At 46.3% G+C, this 23504-nt stretch overlaps 2 protein-coding genes across 2 annotated transcripts; both read left to right on the top strand.

Annotated features, from left to right (window-relative positions):
* Positions 1–7263: 7263 nt before the first annotated feature.
* Positions 7264–8158, top strand: LOC115182308 (twist-related protein-like). Its single transcript, XM_029743933.1, has 3 exons — positions 7264–7684; positions 7856–8063; positions 8095–8158. The coding sequence occupies exons 1-2, from the start codon at positions 7264–7266 to the stop codon at positions 8023–8025; spliced, it is 591 nt and encodes a 196-aa protein (XP_029599793.1). The 3' UTR covers positions 8026–8063; positions 8095–8158.
* A 5437-nt stretch (positions 8159–13595) lies between these two features.
* polr1f (RNA polymerase I subunit F) lies at positions 13596–22395 on the top strand. Its single transcript, XM_029743932.1, has 4 exons — positions 13596–13921; positions 20489–20630; positions 20763–20971; positions 21336–22395. The coding sequence occupies exons 1-4, from the start codon at positions 13623–13625 to the stop codon at positions 21784–21786; spliced, it is 1101 nt and encodes a 366-aa protein (XP_029599792.1). The 5' UTR covers positions 13596–13622; the 3' UTR covers positions 21787–22395.
* Positions 22396–23504: the final 1109 nt, after the last annotated feature.

Raw genomic sequence — 23504 nt, 5'->3', positions numbered from 1 at the left:
AGACGAGAGAGAGGAGAGAGAGAGAGAGAGAGAGAGAGAGAGAGAGAGATAGAGAGAGAGAGAGAGAGAGAGAGAGAGGTGGGGGCAGGTCAGGGAGAAGGGGTTAGAGATTAAGGAGAACTACTCAACTTTGAGTGCTGACATACACACACCTGAACACACATATTCATACCACTCCAGTGGAGGCTGGTGAGGGGAGGACGGCTCATAATAATGGCTGGAATGGAACAAATGCAATGGCATTAAACCATGTGTTTGATGTATTTGATACCATTCCACTGATTCCGCTCCAGCCATTACCACAAACCTTTCCTCCCCAATTAATGTACCGCCAACCTCCTGTTCACCAAACACTGTTTTACTGTCCCCCCCGCCAGCCATACCTAGACCGTATGGCTTGTCTGGGTCAGTGGTATGGATGAGTGTGCTTTCTGAGTATGAAGTGTTGTTCTGAAGAGGGTTGTGATTTTTCACTCCAGGTCAGGATGAAGTGTCCCACAGCGTTTCCAGTGTGGATCAGGTCCATTCCTGAGGACCCCTAGTTAAACCCTGGCCTTCTCTCTTTCTCTCCTCCCCTCTTCTCCTCCGACCTCCCCTCCAGGCCTATACCGCTGCGTGGATACTGTCCTCCTACCATGGGAACCAGCAGCTATTTACACTCATTTGCACCAGAAAGCCTTGTGGAGGACAGTGACAGTTGGGAATGTACTATTTGGTGTCTTTCTCTCTCTGGCCTGTGTAAGTGGCAGAAGTGTCATTATTTAGCCTACGAAGAGAAGGAGAGAGAAGAGAGCAAACAGCACTGAATGACCCTTGCGTTGGACTGGCTCTCCTTTTCACTACCTGGTTGAGGCCTCAAGCAGACGGACGACACATCAAACGGTGTTCCAATCTCACAGGCTTAAGCTCCTGCTCTTCTATCATATCCGACCCAGCTGACAGTTCACTTCTGAAACGGACTCCGTTTAGAAGTATGAGGACATGAAAGGTGTGGCACTGAGGGACAGGACAGAAGAGACTTAAAACAGCAGGACCGCTGACGGTTTGGCAGTTGGACTCGAGCCAAAAAGGAATTCCCGTGTGGCGGTCTGACAGGATTTGGACACCTCATTTTTTTAAACATTTTAGTCATTTAGCAGACGCTCTTATCCAGAACGACTTACAGTAGTGAATACATGCATTTCATTTCATGCATTTTTTTTTTGTACTGGCCCCCCGTGGGAATCAAACCCACAACCCTGGCGTTGCAAACACCATGCTCTACCAACTGAGCCACAGGTGGGGATTACACAGATATTCAATATTCACCTAAAAGGTGTTGATTTTTACTATACTTTTAAGTTAAAATCATGACCCTTTGGGCCCAACTGCCTTACTAGGATTTTAAAATCTTCCAGAACACACCCAAGGCTGGCGACCGTGTCTGGTTATCATCAGGCTTAAAGTGACGGTTCAGATTCTACATTATTTTACTTGCTTGAATTCCTAAAGTTACAGGACTATATATTCATGACCTCCCCCCTCCATACAGATCCTTAAAGATTCAACAGTCGTTGTGTGTGTTTTAAATGGAGAGGCCGTCTTGGGGACTCTACGCTGCGGGACGTTGTCAGTGACATAAACCTCATGGAGATTCACCCAAAGTCTACGTCGGGGTCAAAACAGCTCACAGGCAGCTCTCTCCCCGCCACAGGCTACCGGGGCCGGTACTATGACCTCTCCTACGTTAACGTGAGCCACCAGGAGACAGGCACAACCCAAGAGGAACACACCGGACATCACCTGCATGAGACGGCCACACCTGCCTATACCTACACCCCAGGCTCTTTCTCACACACACCTCTCACTCACACACACACACACACACACACACACACACACACACACACACACACACACACACACACACACACACACACACACACACACACACTCCTCTCACACACACACACACACACATACACCTCTCTCTCTCACACACACACCACACACACCTCTCACACACACTCCTCTCACACACACACACACACACACACACACACATACAACTCTCTCTCTCACACACACACCACACACACACACACCTCTCACACACACACCTCTCACACACACACACCAGGCAGTCAAAGCGGAGGCGTGTGATCAACATGGGCCAGCGTCAGGTGGCTAACGTTCGGGAGAGGAAGAGGATGTTGAGTCTGAACGAGGCCTTTGACGAGCTGCGGAAGAAAGAGACGACCTTTGTCTACGAGAAGAGGCCGTCGCGTATCGAGACAATCGTCTACATCTCCTTCATGACGGACCTGTTAGGGAACAGGTCTGATCTGATCACATAGAGCCCATCAGCACGATCAGAAGTTAGGGAACACCTGATCTGATCACATAGAGCCCATCAGCATGATCAGAAGTTAGGGAACACCTGATCTGATCACATAGAGCCCATCAGCATGATCAGAAGTTAAGGTGCACCTGATCTGATCACATAGAGCCCATCAGCATGATCAGAAGTTAGGGAACACCTGATCTGATCACATAGAGCCCATCAGCATGATCAGAAGTTAGGGAACACCTGATCTGATCACATAGAGCCCATCAGCACGATCAGAAGTTAGGGTACACCTGATCTGATCACATAGAGCCCATCAGCACGATCAGAAGTTAGGGTACACCTGATCTGATCACATAGAGCCCATCAGCATGATCAGAAGCAGATCGATTATGTCACACCCTGATCAGTTTCACCTGTCCTCGTTATTGTCTCCACCCCCTCCAGGTGTTGCTTGTTTTCCCCAGTGTATTTATCCCTGTGTTTCCTGTCTCTCTGTGCCAGTGTGTTTATCCCTGTCTCTCTGTGCCAGTGTGTTTATCCCTGTGTTTCCTGTCTCTCTGTGCCAGTGTGTTTATCCCTGTGTTTCCTGTCTCTCTGTGCCAGTTCATCTTGTATGTTAGTCAAGTCAACCAGCGTGGTTTTCCCGTACTCCTTTTGCTATGCTCTTTTTGCTAGTCTGCCTGGACTTCTGGACTTCTTTCCCGTCTGCATGATCATCCTGCCTGCCTGATCTGGATTTTGGCTGCCCTTTGGTACCTTTTGGACTCTGAACTGGTTTTGACCCTTTTGCCTGTCCATGACCATTTTCTTGCCTTACCCTATTGGATTAATAAATATTGTAAGACTCCAACCATCTGCATCTGTGTCTGGCCTTGTGTCATGATAGATTAATCAGACTGGTTAAATTGATTGATGCTTCATCTCACCATCGTCTACATTTCCTGTTAGAGAACACCTGATCGGGATCTATCAGCCTGATCAGAACCAGATTTAAATGATTGATTGATCAGACATTCATTTTATGGCGGACCTAGACTGGAAAACACCTGATCAGGATCTGAGCGATGAGATATCAGACTGATGATATTGATTATATTATATGTTTTTATGGAATGTCACGTTTTCAGAATGGATCTGTGGTTGTTAACATATACAATATCAAGTAGATATTTATAGTTTTCTATAGTGTTGTAGAAAGTGTTATTAGCATTATTCTGGAAAGAATAATTATCTTACAAACACCTGGGTTCAGTTAACTTTTAATTCCCCCCCAAGTGAAATGATATGTGACTGAGCAAAACTACAACTCGTTTTGTTTTAATAGGTTGAACTGGGTTGATTGTCATGGGTTTAATTATCATGGGAAATCAATGAGAAGAGAAAACGTAATTGAAAGATATGTAAGCTAGGGGAGGCACAACAGTATCCAACCCAAAGAGTCTGTAGATAATGAGGGGATCCAGATAGGGACAGATTGTGTCTCATCATCATCAGCATGTCTATCTGGTGGTGAGCTGCTAACTGTGTGAGAGGGTTCCAGGGTAGAGGTCATTAGAGAGGGTTCCAGGGTAGAGGTGATTAGAGAGGGTTCCAGGGTAGAGGTCATTAGAGAGGGTTCCAGGGTAGAGGTCATTAGAGAGAGATCATTAGAGAGGGTTCCAGGGTAGAGGTCATTAGAGAGGGTTCCAGGGTAGAAGTCATTAGAGAGAGGTCATTAGAGAGGGTTCCAGGGTAGAGGTCATTAGAGAGGGTTCCAGGGTAGAGGTCATTAGAGAGGGTTCCAGGGTAGAGGTCATTAGAGAGGGTTCCAGGGTAGAGGTGATTAGAGAGGGTTCCAGGGTAGAGGTCATTAGAGAGGGTTCCAGGGTAGAGGTCATTAGAGAGAGATCATTAGAGAGGGTTCCAGGGTAGAGGTCATTAGAGAGGGTTCCAGGGTAGAGGTCATTAGAGAGGGTTCCAGGGTAGAGGTCATTAGAGAGGGTTCCAGGGTAGAGGTCATTAGAGAGGGTTCCAGGGTAGAGGTCATTAGAGAGGGTTCCAGGGTAGAGGTCATTAGAGAGGGTTCCAGGGTAGAGGTCATTAGAGAGGGTTCCAGGGTAGAGGTCATTAGAGAGGGTTCCAGGGTAGAGGTGATTAGAGAGGGTTCCAGGGTAGAGGTCATTAGAGAGAGGTGATTAGAGAGGGTTCCAGGGTAGAGGTCATTGGAGAGGGTTCCAGGGTAGAGGTCATTGGAGAGGATTCCAGGGTAGAGGTCATTAGAGAGGGTTCCAGGGTAGAGGTCATTAGAGAGAGATCATTAGAGAGGGTTCCAGGGTAGAGGTCATTAGAGAGGGTTCCAGGGTAGAGGTCATTAGAGAGGGTTCCAGGGTAGAGGTCATTGGAGAGGGTTCCAGGGTAGAGGTCATTGGAGAGGGTTCCAGGGTAGAGGTCATTAGAGAGGGTTCCAGGGTAGAGGTCATTGGAGAGATTTTACCACTGAGGGAAAGCTACCTCATCAGACCGTGTGTGTGTGCGTGCGTGCGTGCGTGTCACAGTAGTTCAGACCATGGAGTGCACGGTCAGCGACCTAGCCTGCCCTTTTATAGGAGAGTACACCACTTATTATGAAAGCCTTTCATTATAACCAGATGTATCTCTCTATAGGATACCAACCTCAACTGAAAAGGTTTCTGTGAGTGTCACGAATTGGCCTTTTGCATAATATCTCAAATACGTGTTTAATCTTACTATTCATTCATGAATCATTTGCAGGGTTATTTCATTATTTAACTAGACAAGTCAGTTAAGAACAAATTCTTATTTACAATGACGTCCTACAGGGGAACAGTTCAGGGGCAGAACGACAGACCTTGTCAGCTCGGGGATTCGATCCAGCAACCTTTCGGTTACTGGCCCTACACTCTAACCACTAGGCTACCTGCCGCCCCTACACTCTAACCACTAGGCTACCTGCCGTCATTACACTCTAACCACTAGGCTACCTGCCGTCCCTACACTCTAACCACTAGGCTACCTGCCCCCCCTACACTCTAACCACTAGGCTACCTGCCGTCCCTACACTCTAACCACCAGGCTACCTGCCGTCCCTACACTCTAACCACTAGGCTACCTGCCGTCCCTACACTCTAACCACTAGGCTACCTGCCGCCCCTACGCTCTAACCACCAGGCTACCTGCCGTCCCTACACTCTAACCACTAGGCTACCTGCCGCCCCTACACTCTAACCACTAGGCTACCTGCCGTCCCTACACTCTAACCACTAGGCTACCTGCCGCCCCTACACTCTAACCACTAGGCTACCTGCCGCCCCTACACTCTAACCACTAGGCTACCTGCCGCCCCCTACACTCTAACCACTAGGCTACCTGCCGCCCCTACACTCTAACCACTAGGCTACCTGCCGTCCCTACACTCTAACCACTAGGCTACCTGCCGCCCCTACACTCTAACCACCAGGCTACCTGCCGTCCCTACACTCTAACCACTAGGCTACCTGCCGTCCCTACACTCTAACCACCAGGCTACCTGCCGCCCCTACGCTCTAACCACTAGGCTACCTGCCGTCCCTACACTCTAACCACTAGGCTACCTGCCGTCCCTACACTCTAACCACCAGGCTACCTGCCGTCCCTACACTCTAACCACTAGGCTACCTGCCGTCCCTACACTCTAACCACCAGGCTACCTGCCGTCCCTACACTCTAACCACTAGGCTACCTGCCGTCCCTACACTCTAACCACCAGGCTACCTGCCGTCCCTACACTCTGACCACTAGGCTACTTGCCGTTAATTGCGAAATGTATTAATGACGGTGGTCTTATGACGAAATCCGAATATAGTTTGTGTATATGTGTGTGTATATGCGTGCGCGCGCGTGTAGGTTCGCTCTCTGCGGCTTTCCCCTCCACGCACCTCCAATGTTTGCATTGCGCACCAGCCGTCCACGACATCAGCGACCCGCTGTGAGCTGGGATCCGCCCTGTGAGCTCCCTGGGCCGGCTTGCTTTTTAAACCTGAGCCGCTCTGCCGGGGTCCCAGCGGGGGGCAGAACCACTTAGCTGCATACCTTAGAGTAAAGAAAAATAAACAGTCAATCTTCGGCTACGGAAAACCTGCTGTTTACCTTTCTCTTTTCTGATAGAAATGGCTGAAGTTTTCACTGGCTTGTCTTTGTAGCATTTTTTAAATGTTTTATTTAACCTTTATTTAACTAGGCATACAGTGATGCAGAATAGGTTATAGGCTACATATATTATCTGAATAAGTTTGTTTTCATGACCTCATACAGGAATTAATGCAAATTAAACCTGACTGTTTTGCGTAAAGAAATCCAGTAAATGTGTGTGGTCGTTTTGACACATCTAATTGCGTATGAGTGCCCTATAGGGCAGAACGCGAAGAGGAAGGTCTGACCCCCTCAGCCGCTCCGTCCCTTCCATTAGGTTTTTCAACAACTTGTCCGCTTTGAATACATTAAAAGAGGAACATTTGACTTTTAATTGCGACTGTGCTCATGCGCAAAACACAAAACATTCTGAAATTATTTCTGTGCGCTCAGAACTTCTAACAGACTATGATCGACCTTCTCCCTCCCACCCACTCCCTCCTGACGTCACCTCACCCTCTCAACCAATCACAGCGCTCCCCAAAATCCCCATTCCGGGCGCTGCATGGTTATACAGATATCCAACCTGCAGAGTACGAGACTGGATCAATGTTAACTGTCTACACTCCTCTCTGAAAGGGACAAAAGAGTGTGGGAGAGAGAGGGAGACAGAGGGAGAGGGAGAGGGAGAGGGAAAGAGGGAGAAAAAGATAGAGAAATACGGATCTTAACTCCTGTCTTAAAGGGACAGGATCCACCAGGTTTCCAGGATGCTGTGACCCGGGTCAGGGGTTTAGGTCATCGGTCAGGGTTTAAGGGATCAGGTTATGTTTGGGGACATAATGTGTTCCCCGGGGGGGTCTCGGTCTCCGGTAGACAGCGCTGGGAACAGTGAGGAAGAGATCGACCAACAACGGAGGCCACGTAGAGGCACCAGAAAACAGTGGGCAAGCCGAAGGAGACCGAGGGAGCAGGATGAAGATGATGAGGGGAACCGGAATATCCAAAGCCCGGGGAAGAAGAGGGGGAAGAGGAGAGGAAGTGACTGGAGTGACGTCAGCAGTGTGAGCAGCCTACCCAGGTCTCTGGAGGACACGCAGAATCAGCGTGTCATGGCTAATGTACGGGAACGGCAGAGGACCCAGTCACTCAACCAGGCCTTCGCCTCGCTACGACAGATCATCCCCACGCTGCCCTCAGACAAACTCAGCAAGATCCAGACGCTCAAACTGGCCACGCGGTACATAGGTAGGCTACTTTCTGTTATTATAATCATTTAAGCAACCAATTAACCAATTATACATTTGAGGTGCCAATCCGTTAAGCACTTTGGGCTGTAATGTCATTACAAAAGGTGCCAATCAACAACAAAAAAGATGATGAAAGTGATGAGAATAATGAAGATTATTCTTATTCTAGATTTCCTCCACCACGTGCTGCAGGGCGAGGCTATGGGCCTGGATTTGGACGAGGCGCATGTGTCAGGAGCAGCCAGCTGTGGTTACGTGGCCCATGAGCGTCTGAGCTATGTCTTCTCAGTGTGTAGGATGGAGGAGGAAGCATGGTCGGGGTCTGCTACATCATGCTAATGCTCCCTCCACTGCAGGAGCACAGCCAAACAGGGTAGGTTATGATAGTGCTCCAGCCAAACAGGGTAGGTTATGGTAGTGCTCCCTCCACTGCAGGAGCACAGCCAAACAGGGTAGGTTATGGCAGTGCTCCCTCCACTGCAGGAGCACAGCCAAACAGGGTAGGTTATGGTAGTGCTCCCTCCACTGCAGGAGCACAGCCAAACAGGGTAGGTTATGGCAGTGCTCCCTCCACTGCTGGAGCACAGCCAAACAGGGTAGGTTATGGTAGTGCTCTCTCCACTGCAGGAGCACAGCCAAACAGGGTAGGTTATGGTAGTGCTCTCTCCACTGCAGGAGCACAGCCAAACAGGGTAGGTTATGGTAGTGCTCCCTCCACTGCAGGGGCACAGCCAAACAGGGTAGGTTATGGTGGTGCTCCCTCCACTGCTGGAGCACAGCCAAACAGGGTAGGTTATGGTAGTGCTCTCTCCACTGCAGGAGCACAGCCAAACAGGGTAGGTTATGGTAGTGCTCTCTCCACTGCAGGAGCACAGCCAAACAGGGTAGGTTATGGTAGTGCTCCCTCCACTGCAGGGGCACAGCCAAACAGGGTAGGTTATGGTGGTGCTCCCTCCACTGCAGGAGCACAGCCAAACAGGGTAGGTTATGGTGGTGGTTATGGTTATGGTATGGTTATGGTATGGTATATTTATTAACATGATTTAAATGTGATCATAATATCAGACAACATGGTAACTAATCCATATTTGATTTATCCACAGATTATCCAAGAGAATCCATACTGGTTGGGGTGGTTCAACACGCTACAACTGGGCTGTGGTCTACTGGAGAGAGCAGGACTGATGGAACACCTCGTAACGACGAACGTTAGAGACATCCACAAAGATTTAGAACACGTTCTGTACTGTGTATCTCTATGGTGGGAGATACGCAGGCCTGTTTCTGTGTGCTTGATTCCAATAATCCATAAGCCTTATAGGGGACATACAGGGCAGATAATAGATCAAAAACCCATCCATGGACAACTATACCCTCGTTTTGGTCTGTTCTAGACTTCACACACAGACATAGAGACTGTCAGAATGCTCCACGTGACCTCTACCACAGGAGGTTGGTGGCACCTTAATTGGGGAGGAAAGGTTTGTGGTAATGGCTGGAGTGGAATTAGTGGAATGGTATCAAATACATCAAACGTGTTTGATTCCATTTTCTCTGTTCCAGCCAGTATTATGAGCCGTCCTCCCCTCAGCAGCCTCCTGTGGCCTCTACACTCTATTTTTCTCCATGGGGATTGGCAACACATGAAGTACCAGTCTTTGTATCAACAAACTCATACAAAGTTATACAGATTATTTTCTCCTGGATTCTGAAATAACAATTTATTGATTGATGTTTTCAACGAAGAATAGGTCCATTTCTAAATGCATTTAAAATGTTGTAATGTTGTAAATATCTTTCATTATCTTCTGAAATAACAATTATTGTATGTTTGAATCAACATTTTAGTAATTTAGCTGATGGTCTTATCCAGAGCGAGTGAATATACAGTAGACTACTGATGTTTGCAGGGTTGGGTAGGTTACTTTGTAAATATAATCTGTTACTTGACCAAAATTGTAATCAGTAATGTAATTTTGGGATTACCCAAACTCAGTAACGTAAATCTGATTACTTTCCCCTTATCTGGCATTAGAAGACAAAAATTATCCATGAAATGCATTTGGTGTGTCATCATAGTGGTCTCTGACTTGTGGTCAGTCTCGCTCAGGTGGAAAAAATGTAAACTTGCGCCTTTTTTCAATGCTGAATTGAATATAATTGAGAAAACAGAAAGGTGTCAATGTTTTTTTTTCTTCTCGCAAACACCCTTTCTGAATTTAAATGTAATCCAAGAAGTAATCATCAAGTTTTTTAAAAGGTTCTGTAATCTGTAATCTGATTAGAATATTTTTGCTGGTAATGTAACTGATTAGGTTTGTTTGTAATCAGATTACATGTAACTGAGTTACTAAACCCTGGATGTTTGATAAAAAGCCAAGCCGGAGCCATATCCCATACAGGATGTTGCCATCTAACGGTTCAAATGAAACTGACACTACACAGAGAGAACGCCTGTACATCCAACAGCACAAGGTAACACACCACTACTCCTTTAACTCCACCACTACTCCTATAACTCCACCACTACTCCTTTAACTTCACCACTACTCCTTTAACTTCATCACTACTCCTCTAACTCCACCACTACTCCTTTAACTCCACCACTACTCCTCTAACTCCACCACTACTCCTATAACTCCACCACTACTCCTTTAACTCCACCACTACTCCTATAACTCCACCACTACTCCTTTAACTCCACCACTACTCCTTTAACTCCACCACTACTCCTTTAACTCCACCACTACTCCTCTAACTCCACCACTACTCCTATAACTCCACCACTACTCCTCTAACTCCACCACTACTCCTTTAACTCCACCACTACTCCTCTAACTCCACCACTACTCCTTTAACTCCACCACTACTCCTCTAACTCCACCACTACTCCTTTAACTCCACCACTACTCCTATAACTCCACCACTACTCCTTTAACTCCACCACTACTCCTCTAACTCCACCACTACTCCTCTAACTCCACCACTACTCCTTTAACTCCACCACTACTCCTCTAACTCCACCACTACTCCTTTAACTCCCCCACTACTCCTTTAACTCCACCACTACTCCTTTAACTCCACCACTACTCCTATAACTCCACCACTACTCCTCTAACTCCACCACTACTCCTATAACTCCACCACTACTCCTATAACTTCACCACTACTCCTCTAACTCCACCACTACTCCTTTAACTCCACCACTACTCCTATAACTCCACCACTACTCCTATAACTTCACCACTACTCCTCTAACTCCACCACTACTCCTCTAACTCCACCACTACTCCTCTAACTTCACCACTACTCCTTTAACTCCACCACTACTCCTATAACTCCACCACTACTCCTCTAACTCCACCACTACTCCTCTAACTTCACCACTACTCCTATAACTCCACCACTACTCCTTTAACTCCACCACTACTCCTCTAACTTCACCACTACTCCTATAACTCCACCACTACTCCTCTAACTCCACCACTACTCCTTTAACTCCACCACTACTCCTCTAACTTCACCACTACTCCTATAACTCCACCACTACTCCTCTAACTCCACCACTACTCCTATAACTCCACCACTACTCCTCTAACTCCACCACTACTCCTCTAACTTCACCACTACTCCTATAACTCCACCACTACTCCTCTAACTCCCCCACTACTCCTCTAACTCCACCACTACTCCTCTAACTCCACCACTACTCCTCTAACTCCACCACTACTCCTATAACTCCACCACTACTCCTATAACTCCACCACTACTCCTCTAACTCCACCACTACTCCTCTAACTTCACCACTACTCCTCTAACTCCACCACTACTCCTCTAACTCCACCACTACTCCTCTAACTCCACCACTACTCCTCTAACTCCACCACTACTCCTATAACTCCACCACTACTCCTATAACTCCACCACTACTCCTTTAACTCCACCACTACTCCTCTAACTCCACCACTACTCCTATAACTCCACCACTACTCCTTTAACTCCACCACTACTCCTCTAACTTCACCACTACTCCTATAACTCCACCACTACTCCTCTAACTCCACCACTACTCCTTTAACTCCACCACTACTCCTCTAACTTCACCACTACTCCTATAACTCCACCACTACTCCTCTAACTCCACCACTACTCCTCTAACTCCACCACTACTCCTATAACTCCACCACTACTCCTCTAACTCCACCACTACTCCTATAACTCCACCACTACTCCTCTAACTCCACCACTACTCCTATAACTCCACCACTACTCCTCTAACTTCACCACTACTCCTATAACTCCACCACTACTCCTCTAACTCCACCACTACTCCTCTAACTCCACCACTACTCCTATAACTCCACCACTACTCCTATAACTCCACCACTATTCCTCTAACTCCACCACTACTCCTATAACTCCACCACTACTCCTCTAACTCCACCACTACTCCTATAACTCCACCACTACTCCTCTAACTCCACCACTACTCCTATAACTCCACCACTATTCCTCTAACTCCACCACTACTCCTATAACTCCACCACTACTCCTTTAACTCCACCACTACTCCTCTAACTCCACCACTACTCCTCTAACTTCACCACTACTCCTTTAACTCCACCACTACTCCTATAACTCCACCACTACTCCTCTAACTCCACCACTACTCCTATAACTCCACCACTACTCCTCTAACTCCACCACTACTCCTCTAACTCCACCACTACTCCTCTAACTCCACCACTACTCCTCTAACTCCACCACTACTCCTCTAACTCCACCACTACTCCTCTAACTCCACCACTACTCCCTTAACTTCACCACTACTCCTTTAACTCCACCACTACTCCTCTAACTCCACCACTACTCCTATAACTCCACCACTACTCCTCTAACTCCACCACTACTCCTATAACTCCACCACTACTCCTATAACTCCACCACTACTCCTTTAACTCCACCACTACTCCTCTAACTCCACCACTACTCCTATAACTCCACCACTACTCCTATAACTCCACCACTACTCCTATAACTCCACCACTACTCCTCTAACTCCACCACTACTCCTCTAACTCCACCACTACTCCTCTAACTTCACCACTACTCCTCTAACTCCACCACTACTCCTATAACTCCACCACTACTCCTCTAACTCCACCACTACTCCTCTAACTCCACCACTACTCCTCTAACTCCACCACTACTCCCTTAACTTCACCACTACTCCTTTAACTCCACCACTACTCCTCTAACTCCACCACTACTCCTATAACTCCACCACTACTCCTCTAACTCCACCACTACTCCTATAACTCCACCACTACTCCTCTAACTCCACCACTACTCCTCTAACTCCACCACTACTCCTTTAACTCCACCACTACTCCTATAACTCCACCACTACTCCTATAACTCCACCACTACTCCTATAACTCCACCACTACTCCTCTAACTCCACCACTACTCCTATAACTCCACCACTACTCCTCTAACTCCACCACTACTCCTCTAACTCCACCACTACTCCTATAACTCCACCACTACTCCTCTAACTTCACCACTACTCCTATAACTCCACCACTACTCCTTTAACTCCACCACTACTCCTATAACTCCACCACTACTCCTCTAACTTCCTGTATAATGATTCTAGTGGAAAAACGGCATCATAACCCACTATTATGTTCGAGTTTCTTGAATGTATTTCAATCATGGTACACAATCAATGAAGAGCTGTATCTGTCTAACCCAAACCCCTACGTAGAGAAGGGAGTCAGTGAATGTGGGGTGGAATGTGTGCAGGTTTAGTTTTCGACTACTCCTCTCCGCTAGGAGACGACATAACAAAAACACCGACTGTCTAAACTCGCGGACCCTCTTCACTACGGAAGTCTTCCCTCGTCGACTTCCTTCCTGCTGTCTCCAGAAGCATGGCGAACTTGGAGCAGATAGAAGACGACTCGAAACACGCAAAAATGTCCACCGAAGTCTCAATTTTAACCAATCCGACAGCAAACGGACCTTATGCGGCAGGCGGCGGAGACCCAGGCGCGTTTCCAAGTCTGATCCCGTCGTTCGCTGACGCATGTAAGCTGGTGTCAACGCCGTACTCGTGTCTGGTCATGGACACGCACAGGAGACATATTGCCCTGTCGCCCATGTACCTGAAGAAGAAACGGACAGGGATCCAAGAGGAACTGAACACCGAACTGCTAAGATACTCAGAAAGGTAAGCTATGGGTTGAATATGCTAGTTAGTTAACTCACGAAGTGGTTAGTAACCAGCGATGTGCTGCTAGTTTATACATGTTGTAATACGCATGTAGACCCGACGCATGCGCACCAGAGGTAGTCTGGCGGTAAAAAAGTACTTTATTTCGTACTTTGGATAAATGACAGTTTGCGCATACAGAAACATTTTGGCTACTCTAACTCTCTCCACTTTGTTAAGAAAGTAGTTAGTTATATTGAAGCTAGTCACTAAACAACTCGTTAGTGAGAGCGTAGTTGAACAACGCCCTGGACCAGAGCTACCTAGCAGACTTCCTACTTTGCAGTTGAAATCCATATCATCTCGAAATAGTTACTATTTAGAATATATTTGCTGTTGCATGCCTGATATCGAGAACAGTGTCTCAAAAGACTTTGATGGTCATGGCCCGCTACCAAAACCTGCGGGCTCTCTTTCACTGCAGCCAACGTGAGTAAAACGTTGAAATGTGTCAACCCTCGCAAGGCTGCAGGTCCAGATCCCATCCGCGTCCTCAGAGCATGCGCAGACCAGCTGGCTGGTGTGTTTACGGACATATTCAATCAATCCCTATCTTAGTCTGCTGTTCCCACATGCTTCAAGTGGGCCACCATTGTTCCTGTTCCGAAGAAAGCTAAGGTAACTGAGCTAAATGACTATCGCCATGTAGCACTCATTTCCGTCATCATGAAGTGCTTTGAGAGACTAGTCAAGGACCATATCACCTCCACGCTACCTGACACCCTAGAGACCCACTCCAATTTGCTTACCGCCCCAATAGGTCCACAGACGACGCAATCGCACTGCACACTGCCCTAACCCACCTGGACAAGAGGAACACCTATGTAAGAATGCTGTTCATCGACTACAGCTCAGCATTTAACACCATAGTACCCTCCAAACTCGTCATTAAGCTCGAGACCCTGGGTCTCGACCCCGCCCTGTGCAACTGGGTCCTGGACTTTCTGACGGGCCGCCCCCAGGTGGTGAGAGTAGGTAACATCTCCACCCCGCTGATCCTCAACACAGGGGCCCCACAAGGGTGTGTTCTCAGCCCTCTCTCCTGTACTCCCTGTTCACCCACGACTGCGTGGCCATGCACGCCTCCAACTCAATCATCAAGTTTGCAGACGACACTACAGTGGTAGGCTTGATTACCAACAACGACAAGATGGCCTACAGGGAGGAGGTGAGTGCCCTCGGAGTGTGGTGTCAGGAAAATAACCTCACACTCAACGTCAACAAAACAAAGGAGATGATCGTGGACTTCAGGAAACAGCAGAGGGAGCACCCCCCATCCACATCGACGGGACAGTAGTGGAGAGGGTAGAGAGTTTTAAGTTCCTCGGCGTACACATCACGGACAAACTGAAATGGTCCACCCACACAGACAGCGTGGTGAAGAAGGCGCAACAGCACCACTTCAACCTCAGGAGGCTGAAGAAATTTGTCTTGTCACCAAAAACACTCACAAACTTTTACAGATGCACAATTGAGAGCATCCTGTCGGGCTGTATCACCGCCTGGTACGGCAACTGCTCCGCCCATAACCGGAAGGCTCTCCAGAGGGTAGTGAGGTCTGCACAACGCATCACCGGGGGCAAACTACCTGCTCTCCAGGACACCTACACCACCCGATGTCACAGGAAGGCCAAAAAGATCAAGGACAGCAACCACCCGAGCCACTGCCTGTTCACCCCGCTACCATCCAGAAGGCGAGGTCAGTACAGGTGCATCAAAGCTGAGAACGAGAGACAGAAGCTGTTTTTCAATCTAAAGGCCATCAGACTGTTAAACAGCCATCACTAACATTGAGTGGCTGCTACCAACATACTGACTCATCTCTAGCCACTTTAATAATGAAAAAAATGTATCACTAGCCACTTTATATAATGTTTACTTACCTCATATGTATATACTGTACTCTATACCATCTACTTCATCTTGCCTATGTAACAGTGTAGGTTCCGTCCCTCTCTTCGCCCCAACCCGGGCTCGAACCAGGGACCCTTGCACACATCAACAACTGACACCCCACGAAGCATCGTTACCCATCGCGCCACAAAAGCCACGGCCCTTGCAACGCAAGGGGAAACCCTACTTCAAGTCTCAGAGCGAGTGACGTCACTGATTGAAACGCTATTAGCTCGCACCACCACTAACTAACTAGCCATTTCACATCGGTTACACCTATGCCGTTCAGCCATCACTCATTTATATATTTGTATGTACATATTCGTATTCATTCCTTTATACTTGTGTGTATAAGGTAGTTGTTGTGAAATTGTTAGATGACTTGTTAGATATTACTGCACGGTCGGAACTAGAAGCACAAGCATTTCACTACACTTGCATTAACACCTGCTAACCATGTGTATGGACCAATGACACCTGCTAACCATGTGTATGGACCAATGACACCTGCTAACCATGTGTATGGACCAATGACACCTGCTAACCATGTGTATGGACCAATGACACCTGCTAACCATGTGTATGGACCAATGACACCTGCTAACCATGTGTATGGACCAATGACACCTGCTAACCATGTGTATGGGACCAATGACACCTGCTAACCATGTGTATGGGGCCAATGACACCTGCTAACCATGTGTATGGGACCAATGACACCTGCTAACCATGTGTATGGGACCAATGACACCTGCTAACCATGTGTATGGGACCAATGACACCTGCTAACCATGTGTATGGACCAATAACATCTGCTAACCATGTGTATGGACCATTAACATCTGCTAACCATGTGTATGGACCAATAACATCTGCTAACCATGTGTATGGACCATTAACACCTGCTAACCATGTGTATGGACCAATAACACCTGCTAACCATGTGTATGGACCATTAACACCTGCTAACCATGTGTATGGACCATTAACACCTGCTAACCATGTGTATGGACCAATAACATCTGCTAACCATGTGTATGGACCATTAACACCTGCTAACCATGTGTATGGACCATTAACACCTGCTAACCATGTGTATGGACCAATGACACCTGCTAACCATGTGTATGGACCAATAACATCTGCTAACCATGTGTATGGACCATTAACACCTGCTAACCATGTGTATGGACCATTAACACCTGCTAACCATGTGTATGGACCATTAACATCTGCTAACCATGTGTATGGACCATTAACATCTGCTAACCATGTGTATGGACCAATAACATCTGCTAACCATGTGTATGGACCATTAACATCTGCTAACCATGTGTATGGACCATTGACACCTGCTAACCATGTGTATGGACCAATGACACCTGCTAACCATGTGTATGGACCAATAACATCTGCTAACCATGTGTATGGACCATTAACATCTGCTAACCATGTGTATGGACCATTAACATCTGCTAACCATGTGTATGGACCAATAACATCTGCTAACCATGTGTATGGACCAATAACATCTGCTAACCATGTGTATGGACCAATAACATCTGCTAACCATGTGTATGGACCATTAACATCTGCTAACCATGTGTATGGACCAATAACATCTGCTAACCATGTGTATGGACCAATAACACCTGCTAACCATGTGTATGGACCAATAACACCTGCTAACCATGTGTATGGACCAATAACATGTGATTTGATGTAAAACACTACTAACATTGGGTGGGTTCCGATACCTTTTGGACTCCGAGCGGGCTAAGGCACTGCAGCGCAAGAGGCGTCACTACAGACCCTGGTTCGATCCTGGGCTGTATCACAACCAGCCGTGATCGGGAGTCCCATCGGGCGAACCCTGGATTATATGTGTACCTATGATTGTAAATTTTATGAACAAAAATACAGTTTTAAAATTCACACAATGTATAAACCTATTGCGACTGGGACAGACCCAACCCTGCTGGCTGTGCAGGCTACTGTTCCAGCCCTGCACTAACACACCTGATTCAATGTATCAAACCTTATAAGTTAATAATCAAGTTTGCTGTTGCTGGGCTGGAACAGAAGTCTGCTCACCCAGTAGATCGGAGACCAGTGGAGCGAGGTTGGCCACCTACATTTGAGTCATTTAGCAGACGCTCTTATCCAGAGCGACTTACAGGAGCAATTAGAGTTAAGTACCTTGCTCAAAGGCACATCCACAGAGCCTTGTCGGCTCTGGGATTCAAACCAGCAACCTTTCAGTTACTGGCCCAACGCTCTAACCACTAGCCTACTCCAGTCCTGTTATTTACTTTTTTACTTAAAAAAAATATATAATAATAATAATAATAACAGCCTAGTTGTTACTAAAATGTCAAACTTTTACATATGATTTAGCTTAATAGTACACTTTGAAATTATATGTAAGTGATGATTATTTGAGGTTAAGTGTTTAAACTTGTTTTAATTGTTAACTTAACAATTTTTTGATGTTGAACTAGTGTTGATGTTGATGAATCACAGATCACAATCCTGCAATAGAGAGAGGAAGGGAATCTCTAAGTTGTCTGTGTTTCTGTGTTGTATTCGCAAATGGAAATGACCTTTTTTGTTCAGTCATAAGCTCCAATTAGTTTGATCAATTAGTTTTGATTGTCCTTTTTTTAAAACATTTTTTATGGATAACAGCTGCGTGAAATCATTTTGCAGTTAATAATGGCTTGCAACGCCATGCCTTGACTAACCCCAACAGCACACATTTGTATTGTAGCCCCGGACAAGCACACCTGATTCCACTCATTGAGGGCCTGATGATTAGTTGACAAGTTGAATCCGGTGTGTTTGTTCGGGGCTACAATAAAACTACCTTTGGGGGGGGGGGTACTGGAGGACCGGAGTTGGGAACCACTAGCAGTATGATACAGTATGATGGCATTAGCCTTGTGGGAATTTGCAGTTGACATTGTGCATCTGAAGCAGAGAATAGCTTAACTCACACACTGTTTTACATATATTGTTCGGTTCTCCGTTTAAAAACAATAACACTAGATTTACGTTTACATTTTAGTCATTTAGCAGACGCTCTTATCCAGAGCGACTTACAGTAGTGAATGCATACATTACATACATTTTTTTCCCCCTTTACTGGTCCCCCGTGGGAAATGAACCCACAACCCTGGTGTTGCAAACACCATGCTCTACCGATAGACACCATGCTCTACCGATAGACACCATGCTCTACCGATAGACACCATGCTCTACCGACTGAGCCACACGGGATCGTGTGATCATTTGTAAGAGGCTAATCATTATACCAGATTTTGTAGGGGGGCAGTAAGGTCCTCCAGGCTATATGGATGTAATATTGTATAGTCTCCCCCTTTTCATAGTCATGGCTATAAGGGATACAGCTGTTGTCAAATTAACGTCATGTTTTACATTTCGTAGCAGACTAGGAGAATTAGGTTACGGTTAGGAAAAGGGTTAGCATTAGCTAAAATAAAAAATACTTTTGACAATTTGATACAAGCTAGATCCCTTTTAGCTAGGAGCCCTTATTCAAAGGCCTAGATTACATGGTTGCATTCAAGACCAGGTATTTTTTTTTACTGATCTGATCTGGCCTAGACGCCCATCGTATTAAAAAGATTCTGCTAATTTCTCCAGTCATAAAGTTTAGTAGAAGTGTTTATCAGAAGGCCACATTTTTCCCTCGCATATGAAATGTCTCTGACATAGCCTATAAACCTATGCCACTACACGCTTATTCATAGCCTAAATTATGACTATCCAATCTACTCATCACATTAGGAATAGTAGTCTTATGATGATAGAGGCATGCAATCTTTTGTTATGGTGAAAAATAGCTTCCCCAAAAATATTAAACTCACACGACACATGCTATTTGCTGGACTACAAGCTATCTAGCTAGCTAATTTAGTGTTGTTGTTAGCACAACAGCTAAACTAAACTCGAAATCGATCAGACGTGATTTACCAGTGATTAAATGATCGTAGCAGACCAGTTACTGACAGCTGTCTGGGTTCAGGTCTTGACGGGTAAAAAGTTTTCTTTGCTTTTCTGACAGTTCTTGAGTCTTGGTGTCACCGACAGTGTTTTATGATTGTGGGAATCTGTAATTAATTTTTACATTTTTTAACTGTTTTCTTTCCTGCCTTGTTAGAGCAGCCAAATACTGAATCAAGTAGTTTTAGGCACTGTTATCATGCAGTTGGGGGTAGCCACTCGGCTGTTGTCAGAATAATTCATGTGGTGGTCTTCCAACATGGCCGCCAGGAGGTGTCGTTAGGTCAACTGCCAGCCCTCTATAGCGTGCAGGCTTGTGCAGAATATCAGATCTTTACAATGCTCTGAACTTGTATTAAACATCCCAGGAACCACCTGAAATATGTTTACATTGATCTTCTGGCCTGCACATAGTCATCTGTGTATCTGGCGTGTTCTCTGCTGACGATAACACTCCCGGGTCGTATTCTCTAGGAACCAAACAGAAGGAAACTGTCTGGAACGGGAGGGACCTACCTTGAAATGTTTTAAGTTTCCTGTTGCAAAACGTTTTGCTGTGGTGTGCATTAATGAATATGACCCTGTCGACCTGTGTTCCCTGTGCAGTCTGAAAGGTGTGCCTCTTGCCTATGATGAGGTCAGTTTGCTGGGACAGCATGGAGACATCTACGACGATAACGGATACATTCACCTCGACATACAAGCCAACTTTGTCATCTTCCAACCCCAGAGAGGACAGAAACTACTGGTGAGAGGCAAGCTATGTTAACTGTTTGTGACTAACCCATACAGAACCGATGTGATTCTTACAGACAACTGCACAGTGTTGATGTGTTGTAGCTAGTTACCATGGTAATCTAACTGTACCCCCCTTCTCCAGGGTACAGTTAATAAGCTTGGTGTGAGTCACGTGGGCTGTCTGGTCCATGGCTGTTTCAACGCCAGCATTCCGAAGCCAGCCCACGTCACCATGGAGACCTGGAAGGAGGCAGGACCCAGTATAGGGGCGGAGCTGGAGTTTGAGGTCTGTCAGCTAGACGCAGACACAGTCGGAGTACTGCTGATCAGAGGAAGACTTGGCAGGACACGGTAGGTTACAGTGTGTCTGAGATGGATTACATTGCAGTCGGACTGTGCAGAATCACTGATCTACAAATCACTTTGCATCCCAGTTGCTGGATCGAGTGATCAAGGTCAGTGATTCTGTGCCTCGCACGGCATGGGGGGCAAGCTGTATGGGCCTCGCACGGCAGGGGGGCAAGCTGTATGGGCCTCGCGCGGCAGGGGGGCAAGCTGTATGGGCCTCGCGCGGCAGGGGGGCAAGCTGTATGGGCCTCGCGCGGCAGGGGGGCAAGCTGTATGGGCCTCGCGCGGCAGGGGGGCAAGCTGTATGAGGATATGTTAGAGCTGTGTTATCTGAGGCTAAACAGTTGTGTGTTTTGTGTTCTCTCAGGGTTCAGGAGCTGATGGCAGCTGGAGAGAGTTCTGATCCTAATGACCCCACAGAACAGCTGGAGGAACCAGACACAGAACCTGTTCTAGAACCCAACCAGGATTCGCCCGACGCCACCGTCAAACCCAAGAAGAAGAAGAAGAAAAAGGAGAAACACAGAGAGGAGGTGGTTTCAGTACCAGCCCCCGGAGACGCTGTGAACGGAACAGCGGAGGACAGCAGCACTAACGGCCACTCTGAGGAAAAGAGGAAGAGGAAGGAGAAACGACAGAACGAAGAGGATGAGGAGAGAGAAGTGGGTGGGAGAGGTCCTGTGGAGGTGCAGGGGAGCGACTCCAGCGGTTACCTTAGTGACAAGCCAAACAGGAAGAGGAAACGGGGTGACGATATCACGTCCTTTCTCCATGGAGATCCTGAAACGCCCAAAACTAAGAAGAAGAAAAATAAATGATGTGACTGTGTCACTGCGACTAAAATTGAGTGAACTTGAATAAACATTAAAAGATGATGATGTTGACTGATGGAATGTCTTAAATACACCTGGTGACAGTTTGTTACAGCTTCAGCCCTATGTGACCTCCCATACTGTTGGGTTGGTCTGTGTCTCTCTCTTGATGCAGCTCTTTGTGTAGTTCCCATTACAAACCTGCAGAGGGAGCCAAGTCATTTCTAGAAGCCTCCATGGCTCATGGTAAAGAACTCCAGGTTTTACCCTTCTAGCTTCCGCTAGAACACATCAACATGCTGTAGGGATATTCATCACGGCTTTACCAGTGTCTTCAAATCTGGAATGGCACCCTATTCCCTACATTGTGCACTAGTTTGGGCCAGGGTCACATAGGGCTATCATATAGGTTCTTTGCCAAAAGTAGTGCACTATGTAGGGAATTAGGGTTTCATTTGGAACGGAGATGGTGTTTTGTTGTTCTCAAGGTCCCAGAGAGAAGGGAAGAGATGTTACCAGTGTCTAGTCTTTCTACATTTGGATAGGTGACACATTGAAGACCTCAGCAAAGCAGAGAAAGGTGTTTTTATTCATTAAATAATGATATATTTGGGAGTGACTGTGTTGTGCCTTTTTCTAAGTTAGTGTGGTAGAGGACAGTTAGTTGTAGATGTGGGTGATGACGCAGGTCCACGAGAAGGGCTTACCAACAACAACTAATTTGAGGTATGTCCATCTCCCCAAGTCACCTGAGTGGGTGATTCATAATTGTACAGTTTGTCACGTTTTGTACTAGGAAGTTAACATTATGCAATCCGATCAGACGGGTTCATTCTAGGTAGGAGGCGTGTGGAGTCGGCAAATATGTTGAGCCACAACCCCTCACTTAATCTGAGGAACGGAGAGCAGAGCTGCACACACAGGTGAGAAATGGATCATTAGACCTTGTGTTATTGTGTCTAATATGTAATGATGATTGTTTTAGACTAGGATCCTCAATGTAGGGTTATTCCATATCATTGTTTTAGACTAGGATGTAGGGTTATTCCATATCATTGTTTTAGACTAGGATGTAGGGTTATTCCATATCATTGGGTGAATCAAAACGAACACCTAACTGTTGTACATGCAGTTACACGAACACTCCCACTTCAATTTTCTTACTATGGTTTTGCAGATAGCTGCTTTATTGAGGAAAGTTTTACTTTCAATGACTGTAATGTGGCTGCAGCCTGGTTTCATAGACTAGACGTAACAAAGTAAACATCAATTTGGTACTCTCAAATTACTATTTATTACATTTGGAATGGTTACTTAAGGTAAAAACTAAAGTTGGGTGGTTGGTCATGGTGGATGGGTAGGCGTGCAACGTTTACGTCTAGCAACCCAAAGCTTGTGCTTTCGAATCTCATCAGACAACTAGCATTTTAGCTCATTTGCAACTACTTTAACCTTAACCCCTAGCCTAACAAACATTAGCCACTTAGCTAATGTTAGCGTTAGCCACCTAGCTAACGTCAGCGTTAGCCACAACAAATCTGAATTCCTAACCTATAATACGTTTAGCAGAAGCGTAAGTATGAATTGCAATTCCTAACATATTGTATGACATGGATGATGGACATCCACAAATTAATACATACCATATGAAACTTAACATCATACTAATTGGAATGTCCAGGATTTACCTTTACTATGTTACGTCTACCCCTGAGTCCAGGTTG

The sequence above is a fragment of the Salmo trutta genome, unplaced genomic scaffold, assembly GCF_901001165.1.
Source record: "Salmo trutta unplaced genomic scaffold, fSalTru1.1, whole genome shotgun sequence".
Taxonomy (NCBI): domain Eukaryota; kingdom Metazoa; phylum Chordata; class Actinopteri; order Salmoniformes; family Salmonidae; genus Salmo; species Salmo trutta.
This window is presented reverse-complemented; position numbering and strand designations above follow the sequence as displayed.